The sequence below is a fragment of the Apus apus genome, chromosome 5 (assembly GCF_020740795.1).
Source record: "Apus apus isolate bApuApu2 chromosome 5, bApuApu2.pri.cur, whole genome shotgun sequence".
NCBI lineage: Eukaryota > Metazoa > Chordata > Aves > Apodiformes > Apodidae > Apus > Apus apus.
The window spans coordinates 33,211,710-33,227,835 of NC_067286.1; the positions used below are offsets into that span (position 1 = coordinate 33,211,710).

A 16,126-nucleotide genomic window follows, 5' to 3' on the forward strand; every position below is an offset into this window, starting at 1 on the left:
AATTTTTTGGGCTTCAGACATGCAGTTGTTATTTGTTGAATGTTTGCATTTTTCTTCATTAGTGGCATGAAACACACATCCCAAACTGATGCAGCTACCATTTAGGAATCAGAAAGATGGTTACTGGAAACCGTTTTTCAAAGCCCAGGGCTACTCAGTGTCTAAATTCCATTACTGGTAGAAATTATCTGAGTTTTCCAGTACAGCTGTAGAGAAATACAGATTTTTCAGAACACTGGGGTAATTCAGGTTCTGCTTATGTTCTGGATTTAAAATATACTGTTTAAGGATATTGTTTATTTCTTTTTCACATTAAAGAAAGGAAAATATTCACCATTTAAAACAACTGCTGGAAGAATTCAAGTTGATGTCTCCTTTTTGCTATTGTTTTCCCTCCGTCACATGCAAATAGTGGGTAGGGTGTTGAGATGCTGCTGGCATTGATTATTACTAATTTCAGAAGAGCCTTTGAGCATCTAGCACTTTAAAAGCACAAGGACTTACAGATGTCTCATGGGATGGAGGAAAACAACAAAAAGAAGGAATAACTTTATGCTTGCCAGTATTGTGTGAAAGGTATCAGAATGAGATGGAAAAAACCTGCTATTTCTAAAGGTCTGAATAATTTACTGGCAGGAATCACAGCAGCATAGGGTAGAATAGCAGCTATATTATAAAAACTGGGTATTATCCTTAAGTATCTTCAGAAATGTTTTATTGACTTTTTATTTTCTGTGCCATGATGTTCTACTAAAAACATATCTCTCTCTCTGTCTATCAGTTGTTTACTATACTTCTATAGCTTTAGAAATCCTCTGGCAAATTTACACCAAATTTAAGAGGAAAGAGTAAGTCATATGTCTGGCTATGTATGCTCTAGCATTTTAGCTTGAATAAGCAGTACACTTTTGAATCAAATCTTCCACTTGTCCTCTTTGCTGTGTTTGGATTGCAGAGCAATGTAGAGCAGTCTCAGAGTGCACAGACATCCCTCAGAATTAAATTAAATGAGAAGATGCTTTATTGGAGTATGCCAACAGTCCCCACCTATAGCAGGTTTTTTATTTCCTAAGATCAGATAAAGAGAAAGTTAAAACTCCCTGAAATGTGTGTACTGTGAACATTGGGTCCTCTGTACCAGCTGTTGCTATTTATAAAGCCATTTCTAAAGACTCTATTTGCAGTTGTACTCATAGCTAATGTAAACCTACAAATTTTATGAAAATGATAGTGTTGGTAGAAGAGAGACACCAAAACAAGTGCTGTCACTGAAGGAAAGCTTATAACTCATCACCCTCTCTGAGATAGCAAATGACTGGCCTGTCACCTCGTGTTGCTAAAGGCAGCAATAGAATTTGCTGCTTCTTGCTTATGGAACCAGCTAGGAGATGCAAAGGGGCTTTGGGAATACTGTTACTAGAACTTTTTTTTGAAATATATTTTACAAAGCAAGATGAGTGACTAATCAACATCTCTTTTCAGAGGCTATATCAGGAACAAAAGCAGTTTACCAGACTCAGGGAAAATACCTCTTCTGTAGAGGGGATCTGTAGAAATGCATCCTACAATGAAGACAACAGTAGAATGATGCCTGTTTCACTTTTTAAAGTATATGTTTATCCAGTAGTGTTTTTAATTTAAATCTGTGTGCAGTCCTGCCTACCAGCAGACAAATTCTTTGAAGACCTCTATAGTCAACACACTGGATGAAAAAAGGTCATAAGCTAAGTAGCTCATGACAACACCTAACCAAAAAAGTATTTGAACATTGGTTGTTTGTTGGTTTTTTGTTGTTTTTTTTTAACAAAGTGAAATTACAATGAGCTGCCTCTAAGAAACATGACAATTAAGCACTCATCCCTTTTTTAAGCCAATTTTCACTGCACAATTCAGTATGTGAAAGACAGGGAAAAGTTAATAGTCTTTGGCAGCTTGCAGCAGAGAACGAAGAAATTTTTTAAAAGGTATCTGATTTTATTTTAAGTTTTTCTGACCACATTTGTTGAAAAGCCGTGTACAAATTAACTTATTGTCTATGTATAGTGTACTGGTTACTGTGTCGTAAGTAGCAGTTACAGAAATACTGATCTAGAAAAACTACCCTCAAGTGATCTGCCCTGTGCATACAGATGTATACAAAATTATAGAGAAGACAAAACAATAGTAATCTCAAGAAAGATTACATTGTTTTTTTAATATGGTGCGAGATTTCTGCATGTGTAGGATTACCTTCTAAAATCAAGTAGCTTCACGAAATGTTCTATAGATAGCTCAGCAGTGCAAAACAAGCAAGTGACTATACTATATCTGGCACCCAGATGTTTCACTTTGCATTTGATAATGAGCCAGCTGCCACACTTCAGGAAGGGAATCTCCCACACATGTTTGTTTGAGAGAGTAAAGTTCATCCTTCTCAGATAAATATAAATTCTTGCTGTAGCTGAGTACTCTATCTGAGTAGCTTCCCATGAGCTACTGATATCTTTGTTCAAGAGTAATCTGGCAAAATTTTGGGGTATACCTGATTAAAAAAAAGGTTCTGTTACAGAAAATGGGATGTAGATGAAAAGGTTATGCCTATGTCCAAAAGAACGATTTTCCCAAATCTCTATCTCCATAGTACCCAGATTTTGCCACTAAAATTGTGGCGCACCAGAAGTTCTGCTTCTTTACATTGCTGAAAATAGTTCAATGTCTAATACCCCCGATTTCTATCAGGATGCATTAACTGGACAGACTCTGGTGCTGGTTTATTTACCTTGGGACCAAATCTATGAGATGTGATAGATCACATCAGATGCACACTTCATAGCTTATTGCACTCTTTGTGGCAATAAAGTGCCATATTACTCCATGCAGAACAGCTGCAGGCTTTGCTATTTACCAAGGAAAGAGTAAGACTGGAGCTTGCAGCGCTGACAGAACTTAGCCAAATGAGAAAGGGGAGAATCTGGAGCTGATCCTTGACATTGAGACTATTTCTAATGTTAAAATAGGTTTTTAAGCAGTTAAATATAATGTATGAGGTTCTATTTATTAAATCAGAGTTGCACTGGCCAACCTGTAGTAGGGCACCTATGAAATTTATTGTGCATTTGAAACACATTTGTGTTCACCAACAATGTGAATTATCTACGCAGAGGCACATTAAGCTTTGAAAGTGTTAGAGAAATGAATGTGATCACACTTAGACGGGATCCGTTAGAATGGGCTTTTTTAAAAAGCCTAGGTCATTCCATCTGCTTTTCTAGATTCACCTTCATTGGGTTTCTTTTGGTTGCTCCTCAAATGTGGAATATATTTTTATTACAGTGTCACAATAACAATACTCTGATGGTGGGCAATGCAAAGATCATACCACTCTGCATCAGATTAGTTTGCATGGCATTGCAGGAGGGGACCGACTTTCTAGGAGGAAGACAGTTATAATGCTATTGTGCAATGTCAGTCAAACAGCTGAAAAGTGTTTGATTGATCTTCTCCGACTTGGTGATTTACCCTCCACTGTCCACACACTGGAGTAAATTGGAAGAATATGAACAGCACATTAACTCACCCAGACTGATGATCAGTCCAATAATAACTTGATTCTATATTATGTTTCTAATCATCCTGGGATTTCTGTGTGGTCTTCCTCTAATGAGTGGCCATGGAAGTTATATAAAGGTTGCATTCTCTTGGTGCAACTTGTGGTTTATAGCACATCTAAACTTCAGAATAGTACCGTTGTTAACCAGGAACTAAATAAATGGTAGATAAAAGCCTTGTAATTATTCTTACTTGCATTATGTGAAAAGAGTTTAATTAGGGTTTCAACAAAAATATTTTGCAGGATGGAAGTATGTATTATAGAGGTTTAAAAACTGGTGTTCCAAAATTGTGTGACATTTCCACCTACACAGAATATTGTATGCATTTTATATATACACTCTCTATTGTGCATGAAATATAGAGAAAGCTGCATGCCCATCTCAGAAGCTGGGAAACCATTTTTTTCAAGTTATTTTCTTTTTTCCAGAAAATTCGTAACATGTTTTTGTGAATCTGCCCTGGGCATCCAGCCTGATGTGGGTAGGTTAACATTAGTGCCAAAGTCTTTTGCTTATGAGTTCTTGGGGGAGTTGAGCTTGCTGAGCCAATTACGCTTCTTTGTAATGTATATTTTTAATGTTTTTTATGTTGCAAGATAGTTAAATACTGGAAAAAAACCTTTAAGTAGGTTTAGAGTGTATCAATTTCTCAGAAGTAAACCAGAATGATTCAGATAATTTAAGCAGTTTTGCCAGGTAGGAATTTGTATTTAAAAATAACAGTAATTTTCTAATTGACTAGGTCAATCACAATTTAATTTAAATTTCCCAGTAATTAACTTCATATTCCCATGAATTAAGCTTTACTCAGCAGAATGTACTACATAAAACAATGAAGTATTTCCAGGCCAAATAAATGTACCTTGGCAATAACTTTTTTATTTAAATAACGTATTTCTGTTTTATCATTAGGGAGCAGTTGAGGTGGTTTCTTCATATTTCATAGTTTGTCACATTAAGTGGTTTGATAATGCTGAGTATATGTAAGCTCTGTCAGCAGGACTTAAATCCTGACTTAACCAGAGTGTGTTTAGTAGGAATTAGGCTCTATATCAGAGTCAGTCTTAAGACCAGCATTATTTAAGCTGGTTAAGAAAAGAAAAGTATTATTTTCCTACAGTTGTGTGTTGACTGCACATGGTCTAAATTCCCAGCTTTTCTTTGCTTTACATTTTTGAAACGATAAAACAGTGTATGTGAAAAATCTGCAGTAGGGAATCTTTTCTTTTTACAGTTAGGTTCTTTTTTTTTAAAAAAAAAAAAAAAGTGAGTCTGTTAAAAACCTTTGGTACAAGTTTATGTTCAGAGCAATACTCTTAGTATGTGAAATGTAGTTGGCAAGTATTTTTATGTGTGCCTGTTAGTTTGAATGCATGATGCTGATCTGTTTTTTGTCCTAGCTGACGGTTATTATATCCTAATGGGTGCAACCCTGCACTAATGATCCTTGTGTATATAAATTCTTCTTGTTGTGAGCAGACACCATAGGCCACATAAAAATGTTTGCCTCAATTTCCCTGCAAAAAAGGATCTCAGAAACCAGACTTGGCCAAGTAACAGATTTTTTAAAGGTAGAGGAACCCAATAAAATTACCAGCTTTTCACAGCATGAGTCTACTTCCTTTCGACATATTGTGAGGTGTAGGTGAAATATTCAAACTGAACTGACAGTGTAAGGAAGACAGCTAACTAGAAAGCAAGATAAAAGTAAAAACCACCAATGATGATTGATATTATAATAGCTATTAATTGTTTTGAAGCCTCTTTTGTAGATTTATGATACTTCACATATATTACTTGCACTTTTGTGAGTCTTGATGTAATGAGATTTACTGCAGTAAAGTATCAAAGTTAAATTGACTGTATCAGGAAGAGTGTTTTGAAAAAAGTATCAACCTTTTTATTAATTTTAATAATATTAATATGCATATGATTTAAACTGGGTTTTATTTTTCACAGAAAAATTGAGAAGTTTTTGTTCCTTGTGAGTAAGAAGTCAAATAATTAGTTTCTTTGATCTAGTGTAATGGGGGTGTTTCTGCTGCCCAAATTCAAGTTAATGTGCACAATGTACTGTGAATCTATTGTACATATTTTAAGAAAAATATTAAGAATACTTAAGACACCTGTGAATCTGGGGATTTCTCCCAGCTTTTCAAAATCAAAGCTTATTTTTTTAAAAATGGGCTAGTCTTCATAATTTTACATGCTTTCATTTTTATCTTCTGCTCCAAATATGTATGGCATTGAGTTTGATCAGTTTAAAGAAAAAATATATGACAAAGATAATAAGATACAGAAAGATGATAAAAAGTAGTCTGTGTGGAATTTGGCAGTACTTATGACTTTCTGGGAATCTGTCTCTCCATACATTAGCATGCTAAGGTGTCCAGCTATCGCTGAACAGAGTAATATGGCTAGGATTTTAACTGCAGCCTGTCTTCATGGAAATAGCCAATAACAGTAGGACAGGTTGTATAGCAAGTAAGTCAGAAAAAATAAATCATATTAATATGTCTTAACACTGATTATTATGAATTATCTTAAAAGTATGTTTATTTACCAAATTATATTTTAGTAGTTTAATCTCAAACATTCTTTGCTTTGGCATGTACCTTCAAAATCACGTTCATTTCTTAGAACAGGTGTTGAGTACAGAAACATGGGTAAGAGAAGACAACAATAAAAAACAGTTGGTGATTTTGGGCCCTTTTTTGTGACACATCTCTAAATGGAATTCCAGTTAGATGTACAAATCTTGATATTCTTATTAAGGTGTTATTATTTTCAAACTACTTACCCTCTTTGTAATAGTTCTGTACCTAAAAAAAATCTACTGTAAGTTACTTAGTTTGTATTTCTAGTTCAAAATACTTTCAGTAAGTTGCTTTTTAGATAACTCTGGACAAATAAATTTCTCCTGGTAAGCAGATTTCAGAATATTCCAAAATAGGATAAAAGTTAAACCATAAGGAGGAGGTTTTTTAACTCAATATGCATATTTTTAAATCTTAACCATTAAATATATTGGACTGTGAAAACAATTTTCAAATTATTTTTCTAATCTCCTTGTTTCTTTCAAGATTTCACTGGATAATACAGAAGATAATGCAATTCATGGAACTGTCATGCAAGAACCAACAGATCATTTAATAGATTCAACACTTAATGATTTTTCTTTAAACAAAGGTTTTGTCTAGCTCAATTATTCCGGCTTTATATTTGGTTACACTCTTGAGGGTTTTTTGCATCTTTCCAGTGGGACAAAGATAGTTTGAGATGTTGCTTTTTTCCACTGATACTGTCTTACTTCGTATAATTCTTTACTTCTAACCAAGGTGTAATGTCAACAGATGAAATCATAATTGACAGGCAAAATTTTAAAGCATTCTAAACGTCATTGGACCTTTTAATAAAATTAATTAGCCTGCCACAGAGAAAATTTACTAGCGTGCTGGTTAATTTCACAATGTAAAATCATGGGGTAGGTGGAAGAGCAGACGAAAGCTTATTGCTTTTAAATAATTATTTAAAGATGTGTGCCTTACCCCTTTCAAACATGTACTGCTAACGCAGCGAGAGCTTTTAAAATCTTGTAAATTCACAAGCAATCAGCTTTCCTTTGAATAAATATGACACAGTTGAAATTAAAAGTTACCAGGTACTACCTAATGATGAGTCATTGATTATGTGGGAAATGGATAGTGGCCTCAAGCTTGATTCTTCTGAGATTAATGTTCTCAGTAATATTTAACACAAGTCAAGAATTCAGAAACTGTGCCCAGTCCTATTATGAATTTGATGAAATGCTGGTTTCAGAAAGATTAAACATCTGAAGATATTTCTGTTCCATTGTGCATCTCTCTGGAATGTAACATTAGGGAACACTGAAAACACAGAAAGCACTGTGAACCATTCCTATTTACTTTTCAGAGGAATCCCAATACATTGCCTAATCAGTAATGGAATTCTCAAATGTTGAAAACAACTGATGTTGTGTATTCCAAATGTTGTAACATTCAGAACTAAGAGAGGAAACATTTTGAGACTTTTCATTTTGGGTAGTGAGGTGTAATTAATCATTGAAGAGTGTACTTGAGGTGTCTCTCTGTCATGTGTAAAGGTATTCATCTTGAAATTCTTACATGGGTATTTTTCTAGTGGATAAAGTGAACTCAAACTGAGCTGCTCTATGAAGATGCTGTAAAGAATCTGTAGAACAATCTGTTGTGCTTGCAAATTTGCAACTTGCAAATCTTGCAAGTTTTTCTGTCTTTCTGCTTTCCAAGATTGCTAGCCTCAAGACAAGCAGATCTCCATTTTCATATTTCTTCCATGCATGCAAGGAGACCTAAATACCCTAACTCCCAATTTCTTCCCATCCAGTCTTCTAAGCTACCATGGAATCTTTGCTGTTCGTTGTCTGTTATTTCCACTCAAGTGGAAAAAGAGAATCTATGGATCATGGAAGGAGGGGCTGGCCACTTGGAAGGAATATAGGACTGTTGTCAGAGGATGTAGGGAGGCAATAAGGAAAGCTAAGGCCTCCTTGGAACTAAACCTTGCTAGGGAGGTCAAAGACAAGAGAAAGGGCTTCTTCAAATACACTGCAGATAGAACTAACACTAGAGGCAATATAGTCCCACTGCTGAATGAGTTGGGTGCCCTGGTGACAGAGGATATAAAGAAGGCAGAGGTACTGAATGCCTTCTTTGCCTCTGTTTTTGCTGCTGCAGACTCTCCCAGGAGCCCCAGATCCCTAAAGCCCCAGAAGAAGTCAGGATGATGGAGGAGTTTGCTTTGGTAGGTGAGGATTGGGTTAGGATCAGTTAAGCAATTTGGACATCCATAAATCAGTGGGTCCGGATGGAATACACCTGAGGGTGCTGAAGGAACTGGGGAGGTCATTGCTAGGCCACTCTCCACCATCTTTGGTAAGTCATGGGCAACAGGAGAGGTGCCTAAGGACTGGAGGATAGCAAATGTCACTCCAGTCTACAAGAAGGGCAAGAAGGAGGACTCGGGTAACTATAGACTGGTCAGCTTCACCTCCATCCCTGGAAAGGTGATGGAACAACTTGTTCTTGGCACTATCTCTAGTCATATCAAGGATGAGGGGGTCATTAAGAGCAGTCAACATGGTTTTACCAAAGAAAAGTCATGTTTTACCAACCTTATAGCCTTCTATGAGGAAGTAACTAGGTGGATAGATGATGGTAGGGTGGTAGATGTGCCTTATCTTGATTTCAGTAAAGCATTTGACACTGTGTCCCACAGCATCCTTGTAGATAAACTGAGGAAGTGTGGTCTTGATGGTCAGGTAGTGAGATGGATCATGAACTGGTTAAAAGGAAGAAGTCAGAGAGTTGTGGTCAATGGGACAGAATCTAGTTGGAGGTTGGTGACTAGTGGAGTCCCTCAGGGGTTGGCACTGGGACCGTTACTATTCAATATTTTCATCAGTGACCTGGATGAGGGAACAGAGTGTGCCCTCAGCAAGTTTGATGATGACACTAAACTGGGAGGTGTGGCTGACAAACCAGAAAGCTGTGCTGCCATTCAACGAGACCTAGATAGGCTGGAGAGTTGGGCGGGGAGAAATCTGATGAAATTCAACAAGGGCAAGTGTAGAGTCTTGCATCTGGGAGGAACAACCCCATGTACCCCAATACATGAACAACCCCAGTACAAGAACAACCCCAGTACAGGTTGGGGGCTGACCTGCTGAAGAGCACTGTAGGAGAAAGGGACCTGGGGGTCCTGGTGGACAGAAGGATGACCATGAGCCAGCAATGTGCCCTTGTAGCCAAGAAGGCCAATGGCATCCTGGGGTGTATTAGAAAGGGCGTGGTTAGTAGGTCAAGGGAGGTTCTCCTCCCCCTCTATTCTGCCTTGGTGGGGCCTCATCTGGAATATTGTGTCCAGTTCTGGGCCTCTCAGTTCAAGAAAGACAGGGAACTGCTTGAAAGAGTCCAGTGCAGAGCCACAAAGAGGATGAAGTGGAATATCTCCCTTATGAGAAAAGGCTGAGGGAGCTGGGTCTCTTTAGTTTGGAGAAGAGGGGACTGAGAGGCGACCTCATCAATGTGTACAAATATGTTAAGGGCAAGTGTCAGAAGGACAGAGCCAGGCTTTTTTCAGTGATGTCCAGTGATAGGACTAGGGGCAATGGGTACAAACTGGAACACAGGAGGTTCCACATAAACATCAGAAAAAACTTCTTTACTGTGAGAGTGACAGAGCACTGGAACAGGCTGCCCAGAGAGGTTGTGGAGTCTCCTTCTCTGGAGACATTCAAAACCTACCTGGACATGTTCCTGTGTGATGTGCTCTAGGTGATCCTGCTCTGGCAAGGGGGTTGGACTAGATGATCTTTTGAGGTCCCTTCCAACCCCTAAGATTCTGTGATTCTGTCATTTTTCTCATGTTCTGCCTGGCCAGCTGCACAATCAGCTGAGTACCTGGAAAGTAATATATTTGACTGCTGAGAATACTGGAGAGGAAAATTTGTGAAAATTCCAGTCTCCTGAGACAGAGGTAAATTAATTGTGACTTAAAGCCAGAAAAAAAATAAAATGCTGAAAATAATAAAATACAATAATAAAATATTAAGTGAAGACAAGTATGTCCTTTAGCTAGGTTAGATCTCTTTAGTACATTTCTCAGGCAAAAGAATTGAACTCAAGTATATGTTCTAGCATCTAATTTTTTATTGTATTCTATACAGCTATACTGTGTGTTGATGACTCCATAGTAGATCTGGAAACACTGGAAGCACTATATGAAAATGTAAGTAAGCTGGGGTAAAGCTTTGGTTAACTACCATACTATTTTAGACACAGAATAAGTAAAGTTTTATTTTATGTTGTCATTTTAGACTAAAAAAATTATATATTACTAAGAAGTTTACCAGTAATTATAATTGTTACTTGCAGACAAACAAGTAAATCAGTAATTTATTCATTAGTTATTGATTACTTTATTTTAATTCTCTCAGAGAGCACAGAAGGATGAGCTGGAGAAAATTAAGCAATACTATCAGACTTCAAAAGAGGAGGAACTGAAGCTTCTGGATAAACCAGAGCAGTAAGATTATATTTTTGTAACATTTTACCATTTTATATATATATATATATATATATAATTGCTGATATGTTAAAAAGGATCCTGACACATAATTTTTGCTTCCTAATTTTTTAGCTTTTTTTGTGCATTTCAAAGCATGATATAAACTTTGCCTCTATTACATAACTTTTTTCAGACAATGCAGATTTTACTGTGTCACCTTGGAAAACCAGAAGTGACAAAATATGTAGCCTTTAATCAATAAAAAATTCTGTTCACATTCATAAAAGGCTTGCCTTTCCCTTAGAGATTTTAGGGCTAAATTAATGTCATAAAGCAGAGCCAGACTGATTTTGGTGGTTGACTATTTGAAAGAGCTACAGAAACGGAGTTTGGTGGCACGGTATAGACTGGTCAGGCTGATTGGAGACCTGCAGGGCTGATTCCACAGTTCATCTCCTGTGACTGTTATGGGCAGTGACAACTGTTAAGATGAAAAACTTCTTAAATGTTGCTCCATCTGTTGTAATAAACCTTAGAGTAGCGTGAAAATTACAGGAATCCACAAACAGAATGGTAACCCTCCATGTTATTTTAGTGTATACATTTTATTTCAGATTTTGGCCTGCCAGCAGTGGTTGTCTTCTGCTACTTTGCTACTTTTCTCTTTGTACTTCCATTCTTTGTAATCATAGTGCATTTTCCTGCCCTGAGGCCTCTCTGCCATCTTGCTTCCTTTTCCTTCTTGTCTCTTTTTGTCCTTTCTGCTGTCTTTGCTATAAGAATGGGTAGGGGGAGAAGTACTGAAACAACAAAGATAGTATATGATTGGGTGATGTCAGAAGTATTACATTTTCATACCTTTTTTTCCCATTCAAATGTTAGTGGTGAAAAGTATAATTTGTTTTCTCTTCCTCCTAGCTCAAGGCAGCTAAGTACTCATTTGTGACTGTCCACTAGGGAATAGATTAGTGTTGGGAGATGAGGCTATCACACTTAGTCTTGATTTAGAGTGGCTGTCATTCTTGAGTGAGACTTAAGATGACAAATATCTGTAAAGTGTGTATACTTGCTTGTTGTTACATCCCATATCCAGAGCTTTCACTGCATTTGCTTGGGGCAGAAGAATACATTGTGTGAGTAGTTGATGCTTTCCAGAGCTTGAATCTGTTTGCCTGTATGTCTGAGTGAAATAAATATTAGCGCATTTTGTGTTCTGCAGAATGCAAATCTTGTGTAGATCTAGAGTTGGAAAAGGTTGTCTGGTTTTGTAAGTTATAGTGGACAGAGGCTGATATTAATTAAACACAAAGTTGGATTTATGGTATCGTTGTTCCATAATTAAAAGTAAAGAATTGTATATAAATCAGTTATGCCTGATCATTCAGAGTGTAAAAGCAGTGTCAACAACAAAAGCTACTTTTTATCAATTATTACTTTTTGTGTTCTCTCTGCAAGTCTTAATTATCCCATTTTTACCCTATTATTAAACTACATAGATTAAAAAAACCTAACTTTTAAAAATGTTGCCTCAAGGGAGAAACAATTTGCTGAGGATGGAGTTTCATTTTATTTGAGCTTCAGAATAATGTGCTTTCTGAAAACTCAGTAGATCGGGTGCTGCTGGTTTTGTTTTCCAAGTCAGCCTCTAAGAACCTAAATGCAGAACTGGAGATTGCTGGAACTGTACTATGCGTTTTACCTCCTTAAAAGTTTAAAGACAGAGAAGTGCTAAATTTGTATATGTGATACTTGCTACAGGGCATAAGCCGTATGTATTTTCTTTAATGAGTATCAGAACAGAAGTGCAAACTAAACCACTTATGAAATGGTTGCAAATACCAGCAATAAGCATTAATATAATTAGGCCATTGACATGAATTCACTGACGTCTAAAAGAAACTACCATTTTTAAATGTTTGATTTACCAGACAAATAGAAAGCTTTAGTGGTATCACTGATGCTCTCCTGCACAAGTGATTTTTATTTGTTTTGCTGGCATGTTACATTTGCAATTGTTGGCACAAATTTAAGTATGACAGCAACATGACAATAACCCCTAAATTAAGCTTCATGGTAATACTTGTTAAAATGCTAATATTCATAACACAATAAAGATTTATCTGCCCAATTGGCCACAGTCTGGGGCTTTGCTAGCAAGATACAGACGCTTTAGCTAGTTTCCAAAAAGACCCTTTTAATTGTAATATAATCTCTGTGGAGTCCTCTCTACTCTAAAAGAAATACTAATTAAGGAAATAGTAGCAAAGTATGGTGCTGAACTTCTCTGTTTTGTGTGTAGTTGGAATTCAGGAAATAGTGAACTGTTGACAACTGCTGTCCAAGTAATGCTGTTTGCTTCTCTTTGAAGACCAGTTTCCTTTGACTTCACTTTAGATCTTGCTGACTTACTTAGAAGCTTGCAGGTTTAGATACACCTTCAAATGTGGATAAGTGTGAACTGATCAATGGTTTACCTCCATAGAATCAGCCTTTGTCTGTCTTCTGGAAGAATGTTCTGTTATACTAAAATGATGGTTATATGCCTGGCTTGAAACTACTCTCAAGTCTTTTACTACAAGGTTCTGGTAGGATATAAGAGTTCTCAAGTAAATGCATTTTTATTTACATTTTCTGCAGGAGAGGAGTAAAATGGACCTTACAGAGATGAACAACAACATCTCTGTATTTATTTTAGGCTGTAAAAAGTGTAGCAATGAGAAACCTGTCAGCAATCTCTGTTACAGTAATGTCATTGTTACTTTAAGTCAACCGTACTTTTCTCAGACTGAAATGGCAAAAATGACTGAGCTAAGAATATTTTTTATCTTCAAAAGTTTTATCCACCTGAATTGTTTTTTTGTCTTTGATAACCACAGATTCATGCCATGAATTTGTGTTTAGTAACTACATTTGTAGTCACTAGCATTCCTTTTTGTGACAGATTTCAGTTACATGTTTTCTGACTGGATATTTACATTGAATACTTTGAATTCCACAATCTGGAGATATTTTCTTTTTATGCTAATGCTCTTTTAATGGTCGGCACAATTATATTTGTATTCCAATGACCAGCAGTGTTGCCTTTTCAAGAGATGGCAAGAATATGTGTCATTTGACTTTTAGAATTTAAACTTGTAAAATCTGTGTATGTTAGAACTTTAGTGAAACAGTTTGGGTTTTTCTTTCTTTTGTTTCTCTCTCACAGAGTGCAAAGTATCCTCTTTTTTTTTTTTTTCCTGGCAATACCATTCATTCCCAATAGGAAGCATTTTTATTAATACCAGCTTGGCATTTCTTTTTTCCCACTGCTTAAGTGTAAGAGCCAGGCTGGTCCTCCCCAGTCCTTCTCTCCTAATACGTTGTTTCATCAGCCAAGAGAGAAAAAGAAGGAAAAAAAATTACATTCCCATTAAAACATAGTAATTCACATTATCCACAGGTGGATGTAGCTGATTTTTTAGACATTCACTAAGTATTCAGCAAAGCATTGCATGCATGAGAGTTTTATAAAGCAGATTTGAAGATACTGATAGTATTTATTATGAAAAAAATATTTTGGAAAAATCAGATGCATTGGCTTAAATAATTAAAATAAAATTAATAAGAATTCAAGCTAATAATGGCTCACAAAATTTCCCATAATTCAATGAGGTAAAAAAATCTTTACAGCATCTGTTTGAGGGGGGTTCTAAGAATATCTGCAGACAGATTAGAGGAATCTTTCTAAAGTGATACTGGCGCAAAAGACAGCTTGTTTCTGGATTTTGGGAAAGCATGTGTATCACTGAAATCCTAGACTGAAAACCCACAAAACAAATTATGCAAACCCTGTTGTTATAAGAAATGGTAAAGCTTCTTGTATTATTTAGCCAAGCTCTTACATTTTGAACTGAAGAAAATGGAGTAATTACTCATGCCTTTGGGATGCTTTCATTTTGTGATATCCGAACCGGAGTTGTTAAATATGTTTCTATTTATTTTTATTTACTCAAGAGCTAAGGGAAGAAAGCTGAAATAGACTCATGAGGAAGGTATATATATGAGGACAGATAAAGAGCAGATAAAGAGTCAGTAAGTGCTGTACAGTGATTGAAGAGAGATATAATTTGCAAGTATTTTAGAGCTAAAAACACGACTAGGTGCCTTACCGTAAAACATGCTGGATAATTGGATGTGTGGTACAAATTAGTAAATTAAAACTGAGGCTGAGCATCAGAAGAAATTCCTTGGCAGATGTTTTATATTATGAAATAACCTTGTATGAATATATTGAGTTCCGTATTGCTGGGCACATTTTTAAGGGAAGCAAAGCACAGAAGTAAAAACAGTAAATAGATAGTGTTTCTCTAACTCTTTCTATTTCTTTTTATTTTCCTTTTTTTATTATTATTATTATCTAGGTTTATGATTTTTCTATTTCTTACTATGCAGCTGTGAAAATGGATTAAGAGGTTAATGGAATAACAATTAATACCTTGCCTTTTTCTTAATATGATTTCTTTACACATTGAGCATAAAGAATATAAAAAATAAAAATTATGTCAGATTTGATTCAAAGTAGGAGAGATTTCATATATATTTCATGAGACTACAGATTTGATCCATTATGTACCCCAAATATAAGAAATATAAAGATTAATTAATACTTTATTTTCCACAGATTTTTATATGAGTTATCTCAGATCCCCAACTTCACAGAACGAGCTCAGTGTATTATCTTCCAGTCAGTTTTCTCTGAAGGAATAACAGCAGTGCATCGGAAAGTTGACATCATAACTCGTGTTTCTAAGGTATGTCCTAGTGAAAGTGAAGTAAAAATATATTTTACAGTATTGCTTTTTTTTTTTCTTTTTTTTGCCTTTTCTTTTTTTTTTTTTTTTTGCATTGTGTTCAACCTTAAGCCTGATTATCGACTCTTCAGGAAAATAAAAGTATTTTAAATTTTTTAGCTGCTTGTAAGAACAAAAGGAGGAGGAAAGACGGAAGGTATGTTGTTTGTCATGCCTTACACTCTACATAGGAACATTTCTTTTTGAATGGCAGATTTTTATTACTTTACATGTTAATTAGAGTAGTAGATAATAGTTTTATTGCACATCACTGTTGATGCCATCAGCAATAGATGCCTATCACATTCATTAGCTTATTACTTTCCCCTGGTACCTATACATTGCTATTAACCCCAATACAGCAGATTTTTTAGTACCTGACAAAGCTTTATCTAAGATTTCTATACTATAAGTGACTAAAGACAGGATTTTGAAATTGCAAGAAATAAAATATGAAAAGTAGAATGAGATAAGAATTAACAGAGAAACTAAATAGTGACCTAATTGTATAACATCATGGCCAGGACAGTATTTAATTATTTAATCTTTTTTCCAATTCAAAGATTAGTTTATGATTAGCTTTACTGCCAAAGTCCCCACACACTATCCCGTTCAGATTTCTTTGCATATTCTAACAGT

At 35.8% G+C, this 16,126-nt stretch overlaps 1 protein-coding gene across 1 annotated transcript in view; it reads left to right on the plus strand.

Annotated features, from left to right (window-relative positions):
• FMN1 (formin 1) overlaps positions 1–16,126 on the plus strand; it is a 131,892-nt gene that overhangs the window by 61,142 nt on the left and 54,624 nt on the right. The window contains 3 exon segments of the mRNA XM_051621526.1: positions 10,318–10,379; positions 10,588–10,676; positions 15,319–15,448. Coding sequence (XP_051477486.1) covers positions 10,318–10,379; positions 10,588–10,676; positions 15,319–15,448 — 281 coding nt within the window.